This window comes from Diabrotica virgifera, chromosome 9 (assembly GCF_917563875.1).
Source record: "Diabrotica virgifera virgifera chromosome 9, PGI_DIABVI_V3a".
Lineage (NCBI taxonomy): Eukaryota > Metazoa > Arthropoda > Insecta > Coleoptera > Chrysomelidae > Diabrotica > Diabrotica virgifera.
In genome coordinates, this window is record NC_065451.1 from 92,557,427 (window position 1) to 92,574,304 (window position 16,878).

A 16,878-nucleotide genomic window follows, 5' to 3' on the forward strand; every position below is an offset into this window, starting at 1 on the left:
AGTAGTTGTTAATCAATAATTAAATAACTTGGTAACGTAAAAGCCCTTTCCGTATATATTATAATTACAGAAGCCGATGGAAATTGAATGAACAGTTTAGCAACAATTGAAATGTTAATTAAAAATTTACGGTCGCTATAATAACGACAATAATTATGATGCATAAGAATAACTATGATTTTTTCATAAAAAGACACTATACCTATCTAATGTACTTTACAGAATTGAAATTGGACTATTTAAGCGGCCTCAGGAATATTTTAAAATTATAAACAATTTTTTGGCTTATAAACAAATAGAATATCTCGGGAAATATTAAACTAAATTAAATTGTGAAAACGGTATTAGAAAGACAGCAGCAGGACGCTTCTTTTAAAAGAAAAAACGTTTAATTATGATGAGTGGTTCCTGAGATACAACCGGTCAAAATTGACCGAAATTTACGGCAAAGATATAAACAATAGGATCATAATTTTCAAACCATCACCTTTTTATTTTTGTCCTCTTTCTCCACACCAATTTTCATATCTTTAAAATCCTCATAACATATATTATTATAATAAAAACTATCGATAATACGTGCGAAAATTGCCAAAAATAGCAAAATTCCAATCAAAAATTAGGTTGGAGAAAATGTAACCCTCAAAGTTCAAAATCGGTATACGTTAAAAAAAATGCATTTTCTCGGCTTCTCATGGAGCAATTTCCTTCATTCTTTTTTTGTTCCCAAGTAACTCGAAGTAGAGCCATCGAACTAACGCATTATTAAATGTCAAACTTGCTTTTGTTTTGTTATAATAAATTAATTTATTTATTATAACACAATATTTTAATTTGTTTAAATAAAAATTGTTTAAATAATTATACAGCTTTCAAATGAGAATATTTATGTTTTTAACTTTAAAAGGTACACTTGTAGTAAGTTTATCTAAAAAAAAAGCCTACAACTGAAAAAAATATGTAATTTTCTGTTCTTATAAATAAATTAATCTATTATAACAAAACAAAAGCAAGTTTGACATTTAATAATGCGTTAGTTCGATGGCTCTACTCGAGTTATTAGGGAACAAAAAAAGAATGAAGGAAATTGCTCCATGGGAAGCCGAGAAAATGCATTTTGTTAACGTATACCGATTTTGAACTTTGAGGGTTACATTTTCTCCAACCTAATTCTTGATTGGAATTTTGCTATTTTTGTCAATTTTCACACGTATTATCGATAGTTTTTATTATAATAATATATGTTATGAGGATTTAAAGATATGAAAATTGAATATGATCCTATTGTTTATATCTTTGCCGTAAATTCCGGTCTACTTTGACCTTTCTATCTCAGGAACCACTCGTCATAATTAAACGTTTTTCTTTTAAAAGAAGCGTTCTGTCGCTGTCTTTCGAATACCGTTTTCACAATTTAAGTTAGTTTAATATTTCCCGAGATATTCTATTTGTTTATAAACCAAAAAATTGTTTATAATTTTAAAATATTCCTGAGGCCGCTTAAATAGTCCAATTTTAATTCTGTGCAGTACATTAGATAGGTATAGTGTCTTTTTATGAAAAAATCATAGTTATTCTTATGCATCATAATTATTGTCGTTATTATAGCGACCGTAAATTTTTAATTAACATTTCAATTGTTGCTAAACTGTTCATTCAATTTCCATAGACTTCTGGAATTATAATATATACGGAAAGGGCTTTTACGTTACCAGGTTATTTAATTATTGATTAACAACTACTTATCTAAAAGTTTAGTTGAAAATTAAAGATTTTGTTGGAAAAACCCGCTTTTTCCGGGGAAAGTTTTCGTCGAAGTAAATCGGAAAAAACACGTCTCTATGCGGAATTTAATTGCGGTGAATTTTTATTTTTAGTGTTTTTGGTCTAAAGTTAAAATCTTTGGAGTTATGGAACAAAAATTGAAAAAAACACGATTTTCGGGCGCCATTTCGTTTATAAAAAACGTAGCACACTATCTGCTGACTTTGCATATCTATATTATTAATACATACAATAATAAGATTCGATTCCAGCAATAAAATTGCTGGTAAATAACTTTTCCTTGTATTTTGCTTATTAGCCCAGAGTATATGTACATTATTTAATACAATAAATATTAATTATAAAAGAAACACTATGCGCGAATACGGCATTACGACTTTGCGCGCAATTGCACCATTGGCTTAGACACCCTGTTGAGAACCCTGACCGCTGCGCGCAATTGCAATCTGCCCGTTTTAATATAAAAGTGGACTAAAAATCTAAAAATTAAAGGAATAATGTAGAAAACACAATAAATCACCGATATACTTATAGTTTGTTCCAACATGAACTTTTGGACTGTCCAGAAACCGTAACGACGATCACCGTTCTGCGCAGTACCATAGAACGTATTATTTCGTTCCCATGGAACGTTAATTATCTAGTAACGAAACGGTAATCTGACGGTTCTTGGTCGTGTTGGAACAAACCTATTATTAACCTCTAAAATGACAGAAGTGCCAAAATTTCATAAATGTCATTAGTGTCAAAATTTAATAACAGTGAAGTAAACTTGCCTGCGGTTGGACCAATTAGAAACAAGCATTACGGCGCGGTAAATTTGAATCACTCCTCTTGGTTAAAAAACAAACACTAGAACGTTATAACACAGAAATCTGCCAATGCATTAGACGTGGTTGAAAGAAAAATATTACGTAGGATACTGGGCCCAATAAGTGAAAATAGCAACTAGCTAATTACGTATCAATAAGAAATATACAAACAATATAGCGAACTAACACCAGCACAATACACTAAACTGCAGAGACTAAGGTGGGCAGGGGTGGTCTGCATACATGAGAATAGAATCCCCAGAAAACTGCCAAATGCAAGAATTCAAGGAAAATTACCTGTTGGAAGACCAAAAAAGAGATGGGAAGACAAAGAGATGGGAAGACGAAGTAGATGAGGATGCCAAAAACTTCCTAAAAACGTGTTCATGGTTTCATGAACAGCAGTAAATCGAAATGATTGAAGAAGCTTGCTTGAGGTCAAGGCCCTGTTTGGGCTGTAGTGCCATTGGATGGATAAAAAAATCGAAAATTTGCTTTTTGCGCCCATATTTTCGACTATAACTGGAAATATATTGCTCCAACTTTTTTTTAATTGCACATTGTAACGAAATAAGGCGATCACTACCCCAGCTAATTGAAATAATATTCGAAAATATTACCTCAATCATCCAAGATAGCCATCGCTACACCCTTGCTTAGCTCAGTAACTCAGGTGTGTGTTCTGACCTAATCTTAGAAATGAACTATGAAAGTTTGGAATGAAAGCAAACAAAACAATATTTCTAACTAATCATGTTTATTGTTCATAAAAATATAATAAAAATATGACTTATTATGTGCATTAACAAATATATTCAAATTCTTGCCAAAAACTAACAATTTGTAGATTATACTTATGCATGGCTTGTGGTACTGGTTCGATGGTAACTTCTTGATGTCGAATGGTACAGCTGTTGACTTCTTGTAGACCCGGGCAGATGTTCGGCCCTAGGCCCCTGCAGCTGAAGATGTGGGGTGCTGTAGTCTGGATGTCATGGTCAATCGTTGTTGTATCGCCCTAGTTCCATCACCGGTGAGGATGCTGGTGTCTCCCGTAGGGAGAAAAGTGATTTGTTCCCAAAAACTAGAAGAGTAAAACACATATCAACAATCAAGAAGTTAATAACCAAAGTGTGCCAGTCTGCCATTCTTTAATCCAAAGAGTAGGAGATGACAAGAATAAATTAAATGGAATTTAGATGAGGAGAATAGTTAAAATTTGATTACTAAACGTGCATATATGTGAATTAAAAAGATATATTTAAAACTAAAATATCAGAAACCATGCTTTTGACATAGGAGGTTAGATATAAAAATTTTTAGAAAAAGCCGTTAGACGTAGAAATGCAATTACAAAAAAAAATAATTAGAATATACAACTCACCCCAAGAGAATGAAAGTCTGGAAATAGATAGAAAATAGGAAACATCTCTTTAAATAGATTTATTTTTCCCTTCCATTTTGATTTTGTGTCAGCGAGTAGGGATGAAGTGTCACTTTCATGACATTGCGACCTAGGCAGTGGCGGGCATGTTCCGTATTGAAAAACAGATACTTACAGAGTAAGAATATACAGGGTACGTTCAGTATGATAATTTAGATTTTAGATGAAAAGAGATATATTAAATACACTGCAATGCAAAAAAATCGATCCACTAAAAATTTGGTCATTTTTGAAGTTTCGAAATTCCTAAACCTGTTGTTCGATTTAAGCGATTTTTTACCACGTTATAGCCTTATTCATTGACAATATCGCTGTAATGATATTGTTGCTAGACAGTCAAACTGTCATTGCATACTGAGTGTACGAATCAAACTGTGTTTTTTCTCAAAGTTCGCATCACCTTGTGGACTATTCTAGCACTTATAAAATACTGAAATTAAAACCTAACTATAGCCTCAGGTTTTCTTAACATTTTGTCTTTCGATTCATTCGCTTATGTTGGATAATAAAAAAGTTAGGTACTTTAACAACTGGCCATGTTCGTCATCAGTACAGGGTTTTTTTGAAATAAGTGCTGCAAACTTTAAGGGGTAATTTTACACATGAAAATAATGACAGTTTGCTTAATAATCGTATGTCCGCAAACGCTTCGTTTCCGAGATACGGGATATTCAATATTTTTTTACAAACTGACAATTTATTTATTGCTTTAAAACCGTAATATTATGGGTCATAATACCCGTTTGCGCGCCAATGGTGAATATAAAATTCTTAATTGTATGTCAAAAAATGTGCAATAACTACGTCTTAAAACCCACCAAATTTGATTTGCATATCTCAACTGGTTTTAAAGCAATAAATAAATCGTCAGTTTATAAAAAAATATCGAAAGAGGGTAATAAAAGGGCGCCAACGAGTTTTTAACGAAGAAAACAGGTAAAACAAATAGAAGAAAATTATTGTTAATGAAATATTAAAGAAAATAAAGTAAAATAATTATTTAAAAATAAAATATCAAAGATGTGACGTTTGTAACGTTACAACATAATATTTGACTACTCGTCGCTAGAAATTGAAAACTTAATGTTTTGTTTAAAAAATAGCAAAAATTGGGGAAAAAGTGCAAAATAGACTTTCCTTTAAATTTTTTCGACTCCTTAACTTAATTTACAGCCTTCATATTCCGCCTAGAAAAACTTTATAATACGACTGAAATGCGTGCTAAATTTCGTTAGGGTCTGTTTGATAGGTTTTATTACACTTATTATACACCTTTTGTTACAGTTACTATTATACTTTTTTAATTTTAGCCACACCTACTGAACCCACAACACCAATAGTCCAAACTAGAAGACAGAAAATGACCTGCCAAGAGATTCTCCCTTCACCATCGACTCCACATAGAATCGAATTACGAACCGAGAGCTCAGATGATATAAAGAAAGTTGTTCAACCTCCTGAACCTGTACCAAAATCAAAGAAAAGGTAGAAAATATTTTTTTAGACACCGTTCACATGACAAGCGCTTACAACTTCATACATTTTATTTGAGGCCGTTCACATGCTAACGAGCGTTTAACGCGTTATTTTACATGTTTATAAGTTTAAAATCACAGTACTTTTGTATCCGTTGTGTGCAAGTACTTGGAGGGGATACGAGAAACGATCGTGCGCTAGTAGCGGAGAAATCTTGTAACTTTATAGCATATTTCTTAAAATAAATAATGCGTATTGTCAATTGACATTGTCAAATTGACGTATATTTCATACCTACTGCCTGCAAAGAAAATGGGATTTCGCAAATGCTGTGCTATAAACTGTAAAAATACAACAAAAAAATGTCAGTTTAAGTTCTATTCGTTTCCAACTTATTAGCACAAATTAATACAAAGAGAAAAGTGAATTGACATACAATGTTTACCTTTTAATAACATAAGCTCAATCTTACTTTTTCTTCTTATTCTTTTTTTGGGCTATGGCCTTGACAATTATCCAGCAACCAGGACTAATATAATTGGCCAATATAATTAAAAGTGCTAGAAATGTCGCTGAGCTATGAAACCAGGTGTCGCTCTTCCGAACTTGCACGGTCCCAATATTTTACAATATTTAGCATAAACTTTTTAATAGTTAAATTATTTAATTTGATGATACACTTTCTCTTCAATTTGCTTCTTTTAGAATTCACGAAGACCCAATAGTTTACGCATAATAATATTGTAGATAAAAGCTTTCTGGGATCAATAATTTCAATCTTGCAATAACTATTAAGTGAAACTTCTTGGAATTTTTATAGCTTAATACTTGTGACATTGTCCCTGTTCTCATGCGAAATTCAAGTTTTTTTGTGCATTTTAAAAAAGTCCTTAATAATCTTCAAAAAATCTTCCTTTGCTGCTATTTTTGCAATAATTCCGTAACAAATTAACAAAAATACCTTACAAACTCTCAAAGAAAAGCGAAAATTCCCAGATACAACATTTATTATTAAAATAATAATAAATAATTATTTAAATTTGAAAACTCTGAAAAAAATCTGAAACTTTTCTTGTTGGAACTTCTTTCTGGTACATCCTTAATCTCTGCCTTTTACAATTTATAAAAACAAGAACAGACGAATAAAGAAAGCGAAAAGGACTCTACAATATGCAGTCACATTCCGCTTTCATTCGTCTAGGAAAAACGGTCCGAAAGAAAGTTCCTAATACTCAAATCTGAGTAAAGATAGACATGAAAAGGACGGTTTATGTTTCCTTTCGATTCAGAGGCGATGCACAATTGTAAATCGTAGAGTCGTAAGATAGCTGTTTCTGTCTTATAACTTCCTCAGTAGAGCTGCGTGCACACCTCTGAAGCAAAACGAAACCAAACTGTCTACTTATGTGGAATTTCAAAAATAGTTTAAAATCCACTTTTGGGACGCTGCAGCGACATCTCTTAAAGAAAAGTGAAAAGTTCTTTATTCGTCGTCTCTTGTTCTTATAAGTTGTAAAAGGCAGACATTAAGGATGTACCAAAAAGAAGTTTTAACAAGAAAAGTTTTCAGATTTATTTATTATTATTTTAATAATAAATTTTGTATCTGGGACTTAGCTCCTCAAGACAAGACAAGATTTAGCTCCTCGATAGCGATTCATCACAACATAAAACGGTCCACCAAAATCCACACCTGAATTCAGGAAGGGTTTAACCTGGGAAATTCTAACTAGGGGTAAGTTACCCATTGGAGGTTGGTAATTTCTAGGATTGGGCCTCCAACACTGTATACATTTTGACAAAACCGAGCGTATAGCACGCTTAGGAGACAAAATCCAAAATGACTGGGCAAGCAAAAAACTAACTGTACGCAGCCCAGCATGACAGTACTTTCGCAAGTTAATGGACTTTCGCGAGGTAGGATGCAAGGAAATTTCTTATCAATCGAAACAGACAAATATCTAAGACGACTGCCAACCCGTAATACTCCTTGATCATCGATAAAGCAGGACAACTTTCGCAAAGGTTTGGAAAAAACATTTCCCTCGAACTCCCTTTCAAAATATCGATGTTGAGTATATTTAACTAGCATAATCAACGACTCATAAAGTTCCTTTGAACTTAAGGGACCTTCTCTCTTATCATTGGGAATTTTGAATTCCAAGCAAACCTCAAGATCCAAGCTATAATTCGTCGGATAAACGAGAAATCGGAAATGTCATTCAATAGATTCTCAAGAAAATTATCATCATTAACACAAGCCAAAGTTACCGTACGCTCCTCATCAAGCATTTCAGCACACTCAGAAAAGCAACAGGAAGCGTCTGGAATGGGATCGGTGTTATACAAAAACTCAGGACCTGCAAACCAATGAGATTGCTCCAACATTAGAGCAGTTAAACACCTCTGGAAGCCAAATCAGCGGGATTCTGAGCAGAAGGAACATAAAACCAACTATTAGGAGAAAGGCGTTCCTGTATATATGAAACCCGGTTAGAAACAAAAGTTTTCCAACGATGAGGAGAGGATTGTATCCAACTTAGAGCTACCTGAGAATCGGACCAAGCTACAAATTTTGCGATTTTAAGTTTAGGATCGAATACTCTGACTACAAACTGCATGAGTTTAGATAGTAGAACTGCAGCGGACAGCTCCAAACGTGGAATGCTTACAGTTCTTATGGGAGCCACTTTTGACTTCGCGCCAAACAAAAAAGACACAAACCTGACCATCTGGTAGAACAAAACGCAAATAAATAACAGCGGCATAACCCTTTTCACTACTGTCACAAAACCCATGTACCTCACAACAAATATACCTGGACACGAACATGCACCTAGGTATTTCAAGCTGTGCAAGGGATAACAGTTGTTCCTTATACTGGTTCCAAACTTTACAAATTGAGTCTGGAGGAGAGTCATCCCAGTCGATTCCGGACAACCATAAACGTTGGATAAGGTGCTTCGTGAACAAAGTCATGGGAGCTAGAAACCCTACAGGATCAAACACTCGGGCCAATTCAGACAACATACTTCTCTTAGTACAAGATTTGTCCAGAGCTGTCACTTCAAAAGAAAAACAATCCAACTGTGCATTCCATACAAGTCCAAGGATTTTTAGAGGTGACGAACAACTATTATCATCAAAGGAAATAGGTTTCTTACCAATATGCGACTCCGGTAGACCTTCTAATAATCGCATATCATTGCTCGACCACTTACGCAATTCAAACTGACCTCGAGATAACAAGGATATCAACTCATTCCGAAGATCTAGCGCAATTTCTAAGGTATCACCACCACACACTAGATCGTCAACATAAGTACTCGTACGCAAACCTTCAGCGGCAAGGGGAAACTCTCTACCTTCATCTTCACTCAGCTGCAACAAAGTCCTTAAAGCAAGAAAAGGAGCTGATGATACACCATAAGTAACTGTTAATAACCGAAATTCCTGTAACTCTTCATCAGGAGAGAATCTAAAAACAATCCTCTGATAATCACAATGACTTTTCTCAACTCGTATCTGCCTATACATCTGCTTAATATCCGTGGATAAGACATATTTATGAAGTCGAAAACCCAATAAAATAGTTAAAATATCTTGTTGTAGTTTCTTTCCAGTAAACAAGCACTGATTAAGAGAATTCTGATTTCCAATTCGAGCAGAAGCATTAAATACAACTCGCAACTTGGTAGTCAAACTATCAGGTTTTAATACAGCATGGTGAGGAATATAGTAACAAGATAATGGACGAGAAGTTTCTGACACAAGCTCCGTATGATGCAAATCCAAATAATCTTTCATAAAGGTACAATATTCCTGATAAACACTAGGATTTTTCAAAAGCCTTTTTTCTAAGGAAAGAAAACGATTTACAGCTAACTCAAACATTCCTGGAAAAACAGGAGATAATTCCCTGAAAGGTAGAGCAACGGTATAACGACGAGAGCCGTCTCGACAAACATTCTCAACAAAATTTTTCTCACAAAGAATATCTTCAGGAGCTGAACATTCTACTTCAGGAACAGTTTCTAAACTCCAAAACTGCTTTACAGACTCCTCCAACGAAACCATTTGATCCACGTGACAAAACAATGAGGTGGCAGATGTCATAGGAACCGAACTACAGGGACCCATAAGGACATAGCCAAAAACGGTATTAAGAGCATCAGGCATACCTCTAGGAGTTTGAACTTTACCTTCTAATAATAACTGAGAAAAGATATCAGCTCCAAGCAATAAGTCCACCTTACCAGATAGATGAAACCGAGGATCTGCCAACTTTAAATTAGCAATATAAGACCAATGCCCAACATCCAAACTAACAACGGGTAGGTCCTCACAAATTTTTGGCAACACAAACGTCTCACAATTAAAAATAGGATCCACTCTATCCACAGGTTTTATCTGAAGATCAACTCGACCAACCACTGTACTTTTTATAGCACCAATACCTTGTACCGATAAGGTAGCAGAAGAATGTCTAATACCTAACTGACGAATACAAGACTGAGATACAAAAGAGGTCATGCTGCCCCCATCAATTAAAGCTCGAACAGGTTGATACAATTCACAACCATCCATAATTTCTACCACAGCAGTAGCTAACAAAACGCTCGAGTTTTTTGAGGTAACACTACCTAATGATGCAGCATGTGAGCTCAATGTTCCAGTATTAACCTGAGCATCAGAAGAAGCAGTAGTCGGAGCGGCAGCAACAAAAGTAGCGCCGTGAGTGGCACTTTCAGAACTTTTAAAATGTAAAAGACTATGGTGGGATGAATTACAATGACCACAACGAGAGGTGACACTACAACTACGAGAATCGTGTTTTTCTAAACATTTAAAACAAAGACGCATTCTCTTACAAGCGTTGTACCGTTCATAAGGAGATTTATTTAAAAATAAAGAACAATCTTTTAAATGGTGATCGGCAGAACATAACAAACAAGTCGTCGCATTAGGCTTCGAAAAAAAACTATAGCGATTATTGACTTTAGAACCATTTTTATTTGCATTGTGTTTAGAAGGCGATTTATTTTTTCTATTAGAATCCTTGGGAGAACAAGGCGACAACAAGGATGAGTCAAACGAAATGCATTGACTTTCTAGGAAATCAGATAATTGAATAAACGTAGGCATTTCACTAGACCCATGTAATAATTCAAAACGTTGGTGAGTCTCCTCGTCAAGCTTGGTGAGAATTTTGTAAGCTAACACAAAATCCGAAATTTTATAACCTAAATTTTCTAACGCTGATAAATTTTCCGAAAAGGTATCAATCAAATTACTATAACTATCAGAATTCTTAAACATAGTTGCGGGAGCTTCTTCAATTTTGCACCAATGTGCCATTGCACGCAAACGTTTATTTAAATACCTATTTTTTAATTTATCATAAATCCTAACATAATTTTCTCTAGCTAAAGGCAAGGATTTAGCTAACCTTAAAGGAGGCCCTTCTAAACTTTGAATCAAATACGTTAATTTTTCCGTATCATCAACGTTAGGTCTACGGTGCACAAGCGCATCGAACAAGTCAAAAAAAGTAATTGCTGACGTAAACTCACCGGAAAATTTAACTAATTTTAAGTGCGGCAAGCGAACATTACTAGGAGGTTGTACTGCATTCGAAGCGGCGATATTTTGCTCATTTTTTTGACTATTATCATCATTTTCAAAGAGATCCGCGAAATTAGCCTTGATCTGATAATAATCATTTAAAAATTGGGAACGAATAATGTCCTCAGAATCTAATTGAGCATCCGTAGGTTCAGAGTTCAAAAGATTTGTAACGATGTTTTGATGATTTTTATTAAAACTCTCCAAAACATCGTCTAACTCTGAGTACCGAACACGAAAAAGCGACTGCTTATGAACCTCTGTAAGAGAAGAATTGGATAAACGCAATAACGTTTCTAAATCGTTCATTGCCATTCTCCTTTGAAACGTATATTTTTTCAATTTATCAGCCATTATGGAGAAAAGAAGAATAAAAATTTGTTTAACGTAATCAACGATAAAATTAAAAATACAAATAATCAACGATCCCCTGGTCAAGCTGCCACTGGCATAAAGAGAACGCAATTTTAACTATAAATAAATTCAAATAGCTAATATTTTACAAGTTTAATGACCTAAACAATTAAACTTAATAAATTTATCAAAAAACAAGAATCCTTATCAAGCTGCCGTAAAGGCGAGGACTTTAAAATTTGAAAACTCACAAAATTCGGTGTATTGAATACCTGAAAACCATTCAAGGTCAACCAATTGACATTACCTGCTAGACAAGAAAAGAAGCAAAAACTGTACGCAATGTTTTTTGGGCGTTATTTCAAAATGCAAATTTTATTATATTATTCAAAATTAATTGTTAACAAGCAATTTTGTATACAAGCGAGGAAAAACAAGCCACCCCAACAATAATTGAACAATTAATTATAAAAGCAATAAAGTTTAAATTCTTTAAAAAACCGACTATCAAAACACCTCAAAAAAACAATATCCACGTTCGAAGTGACCAAAATGTGCGTTCTTTGATGTTAGGATCTCAAATAGGGGCTGATTCTTTGTTTTCTAAAGGAGTTCTGACACCGGTTCAATTAAAAACTTAAACTTAAGCAAAAAAGAATAAAACGATGAATTAAATGAGGCGCAAAGAGGTCCACTTACCAATTCAATCCCTGCATTTGGTCTTCAAGAGGGCCCTCAGCTGCATTTAACACTGCACCAAGTCCATACACAAAAAAAGCCTTACCAGCTAGGCTTTTACACCGGCAAACGAGCGAGCCGTTGGTTGAGTGGCAACTTACGAGCTGTTGATTGTAGAACCACTTGCGAGCCATTGATTTTGACGAACACTACCAGGCTCCAGTTTTTGCACTCATTAAAGCAAACCTCTTTTCTATCGCGATAAAAGGCAAAATAACTAGAGTTGGGACTATTTGCCTTCCTCGTGTAAATAAGTTAATTCAAATTTAAATGAAAATACAACAGTGCGTTTATATTACAAATGAGGTATGCTTTTGGTCTTGATCACTATCATTCCAAATCTCGAGAGCTACTGTTTCTACCTCTTGTAAGGTTCTAGTTCTAGGAGGTGCCAAACGCTATCGTAGTCTTCTGTCAATTATGTCCCACAAATTTTCGATCGGGTTAAGATCTGGATTATGCGGTGGCCAATTCAAAGTCAGAAGATTTACTGTTGTAAATATTGGATTACAGTTCCTGCAACTTGACGTCTTGCATTATCGTGCATTAGCAAAAAATTGTTACCAATACAAGGAGCCGATAACATGGTAGCTAAGAACTTCGCTCTAAGGTCACTGCTTAAACACACTTATGGCGGGTCAAATTCCTTGTTGTTCCATTTCCACCAAACAGCAAAAAAAATTTGCGGACTTAATTGAAATTTTAAATAATAAATCTACTAATTTTCACAACAAACCAGAAACTTTTTGATTGTTAATAATTTGACGTTTTTATCAAATTGTTAATTTCTCATTGTATGTCAAAAAATGCGCAATAACTACCTCTTAAAACCTACCAAATTTCATTTGCATATCTCAACCGGTTTTAGAGCAACAAATAAACCGTGAGTTTGTAAGAAAAAATTCAACATGCCGTATCTCGGAAACGAAGCATTTGCGGACATATCTTTATAAAGCAAACGGTCATTATTTTTTCATGCAGAATTATCCCTTAAAGTTTGTCGCACTTATTTAGAAACACCCTGTATAGATAAAAAACATGGTTAGTTGTTAAAGTACCTAACTTTTTTATTATCCAACATAAGCGAATGAATTAAAAAACAAGGTGTTAAGAAAACCTGAGGCTATAGTTGCGTGAGAATATTCCACAGGGTGTTGCGAACTTTTGGGAAAAAACACAGTTTGATTGGTACACCCGGTATACAATGACAATTTACCTGGTTAGCAACAATATTATTACAGCGACATTGTTAAAGAATAAGGCTATAACCTATTAAAAAATCACTTAAATTGTACAACAGGTTTAGGAAATTCGAGACATCAAAACTGACCCATTTTTAAGGTGGTGTGTTAATTTCTTGGAGAAGTTTATATCGTTTATAAGTAAAAAATGACGTTGAATCTTTTGCATATTTTGCTTATTGCATGTTGTTATAACCAAATTTATCAAAAGCAGTTTTTGTTAGATACCTGTAGCAAAGAGTGTTTTGGGAAAATCTTTCCTAATAGGGTGTTTGGTAAAGAATGGACCATAGCTTAACCTTAGATTTCTGAGCTTAAAATAGGTCGATTTAAGCTAACTTACCTTAGTACAAAAGTTGATAATATCCGAAATACAGGGTGTCAAAGTTAAACTTTTATTTTATTTATTTTTGAATATTTCCTGACAGGCATGGGACAACAACACGAAATTTGGTAAGTGGTGCTGGTATTGTACAATATACTAATTTATGTTAAACAAACGTTTCTGGCTACTACAAGAGGCGTACGACGGGGGAACGTGAATGGTTGACCCTTCCCAAATTCTACGCCACTGGAGGAATTGCTATTTTAGTGCAATTTTTTTATTCTCCAATACTTTCTATGTAAAAAACATTCTCTTCATTCGTAACGATAAAGCCATTAGCTTTCGAGATATTTGAAGCTAAAAACGAAGGAGCATAATACATTAATCAAAATAAGTGTGCCTTTTCATTTTTAACTTCAAATATCTCGAAAACTAATGACTTTATCGTTACGAATGAAGAGTATATTATTTGCATAGAAGGTATTGGAGAATTTAAAAATTATGCTAAAATAGCAGTTTCATCAGTGACGTAGAATTTGAGAAGGGTCAACCATTCACTTGCCCCTGTCGTACGTCTCTGGTAATAGCCAGAAACGATTATTTAACATAATTTAGTAGGGTGTACAGTGCCTACACTTTCTACCAAGTATCACACGGATGTGTCAAATTATTTTAAAGTATTCTTTTTTTTTTAAATAATTTATTCTTTATATAAAACTTTAAGAACTATGTGTGCCCGGTACTATAAAACTATTTGACATATCCGTATGGTACTTGGCAGAAAGTGTAGGTACTGTACATCCTACTAAATTATGTTAAATAATCGTTTGTGGTTAATACCAGAGGCGTACGACAGAGGAAAGTGAATGGTTGACCCTTCCCAAATTCTACGCCACTGATGAAACTATTTTAGCATAATTTTTAGATTCTTTAATACTTTCTATGCAAATAATATAGTCTTCATTCGTACCGATAAAGTTATTAATTCTCAAGATACGCCAGTCAATGGGAGCAAGAATAGGATATTACCTCCGAATTCTATCCTACTGCATGGATTTTAATGAAATTTTGGCAAGAGCCTCTACTTATCTCCTAATTCAAAGTCTACCCTATGCCGATGTGTGCTTTTATCTTGGGGATGGTTCCCACCCCCTTCTAAAGGGTAGAAAAGTTTTTGTTTAAAATTACTACGGAATTCGCTAGATAACCTAATTCTAAGCAAAAACTGTTCTATAATTTTTTTTTGAAAACTCAATACTTTTTGAGTTGTTCGTGGTTGAAAGTTGACCATTTTCATTGAAACATAATACCTTTTCGCAAGGTTATATACCTTAAACATTTTGCGAATACCTTAAAAACTATGCATATAACTAAAAAAATAGAAAAAATAGAAAAAACTAAGAATAGTATTTTGTATTTTGACAACGAAACCCGATTTGGGCTTCGAAACGTTAATAAATTCATTTTTTAGTAAAACTGTGGCTTATTTCCCATAGAAAATACTTAACTACAAAAACTATATCAAACATTTTTGTAGGTTATAAAAAATTGAAGGCACTGGTGGGAGTACCGACAGAAGTGAAAACTTCTTATAATATATAAATTACGAGCTCAATGCTTTTTTCTTATCCAAAAAGAAGTGCTATAGGTACCTATATCATATATGCGATGCATATGCCCTATGCTATTTATGTATACATACATATAATTTATATACGTACAAAATTTATATCAGCGAAGTGATGACGGTCGAAAATTCAATACTTTTCCCCATCCAAGAAGTGCACAGTGCACAACGTCCCTAAAGAAATTTTCAATTCAAAAATTTATTTTGTCGAAGCGATGACGGTCGCTAATTTAATACTTTTTCCCATCCAAAAAGTGCACGACGTCCCTAAAGAAATTTTCAATTCAAAAATTTATTTCGACGAAGCGATGACGGCCGCTAATTTAATACTAATTCCCATCCAAAAAGTGCACGACGTCCCTAAAGAAATTTTCAATTCAAAAATTTATTTAGTCGAAGCGATGATGGTCCCTAATTCAATACTTTTTCCCATCCAAAAAATGCACAACGTCCCTAAAGAAGTTTTTACTTCAAAAATTTATTTCGTCGAAGCGATGATGGTCGCAATGACAGCCGCTAATTTAATACTTCTTCCCATCCAAAAAGTGCACAACGTCCCTAAAGAAATTTTCACTTCAAAAATTTATTTCGTCGAAGCGATGAAGCTCGCTAATTTAAAATTTTTCCCCATCCAAAAAGTGCACAATTTCCTTCAAGAAGTTTTCACTTCAAATATTTATTTCGTCGAAGCGATGACGGTCGCTAATTTAATACTTTTTTCCCATCCAAAAAATGCACAACGTCCCTCAAGAAGTCTTCACTTCAAATATTTATTTAGTCGAAGCGATGATGGTCGCTAATTTAATACTTTTTTCCCATCCAAAAAATGCACAACGTCCCTCAAGAAGTTTTCACTTCAAATATTTATTTCGTCGAAGCGATGATGGTCGCGATTACGGTCGCTAATTCAATACTTTTCCCCCATCCAAGAAGTGTACAACGTCCCTAAAGAAATTTTCGCTTCAAAAATTTATTTCGTCAAAGCGATGAAGCTCACTAATTTAATATTTTTCCCCATCCAAAAAGTGCACAACTTCCTTCAAGAAGTTTTCACTTCAAAGATTTATTTCGTCGAAGCGATGACAGTCGCGATGACGGTCGCTAATTTAATACTTTTTCCTATCCAAAAAGTGCACAACGTCCCTAAAGAAATTTTTACTTCAAACATTTATTTCGTCGAAGCGATGACGTTCGCCAATTTATTACTTTTTCCCACCCAAAAAGTGCACATCGTCCCTAAAGAAGTTTTCACTTTTAAAATTTATTTCGTCGAAGCGGTGGCGGTCGCTAATTTAAGAATTTTTCCTCATCCAAAAAGTGCATAACGTCCCTCAAGAGGTTTTCACTTCAAATATTTATTTCGTCGAAGTGATGACGATCGCGATGACAGTCGCTAATTTAATTCTTCTTTCCATCCAAAAAGAGCACAACGTCCCTAAAGAAGTTTTCAC

General features: G+C 34.2%; 1 protein-coding gene across 1 annotated transcript in view; it reads left to right on the plus strand.

Annotated features, from left to right (window-relative positions):
- Positions 1 to 16,878, plus strand: part of LOC114332836 (histone-lysine N-methyltransferase PR-Set7-like) — a 124,706-nt gene that overhangs the window by 71,009 nt on the left and 36,819 nt on the right. Inside the window, exon 2 of the mRNA XM_028282613.2 lies at positions 5,352 to 5,526. Coding sequence (XP_028138414.2) covers positions 5,352 to 5,526 — 175 coding nt within the window. The remainder of the gene's footprint in view (positions 1 to 5,351; positions 5,527 to 16,878) is intronic.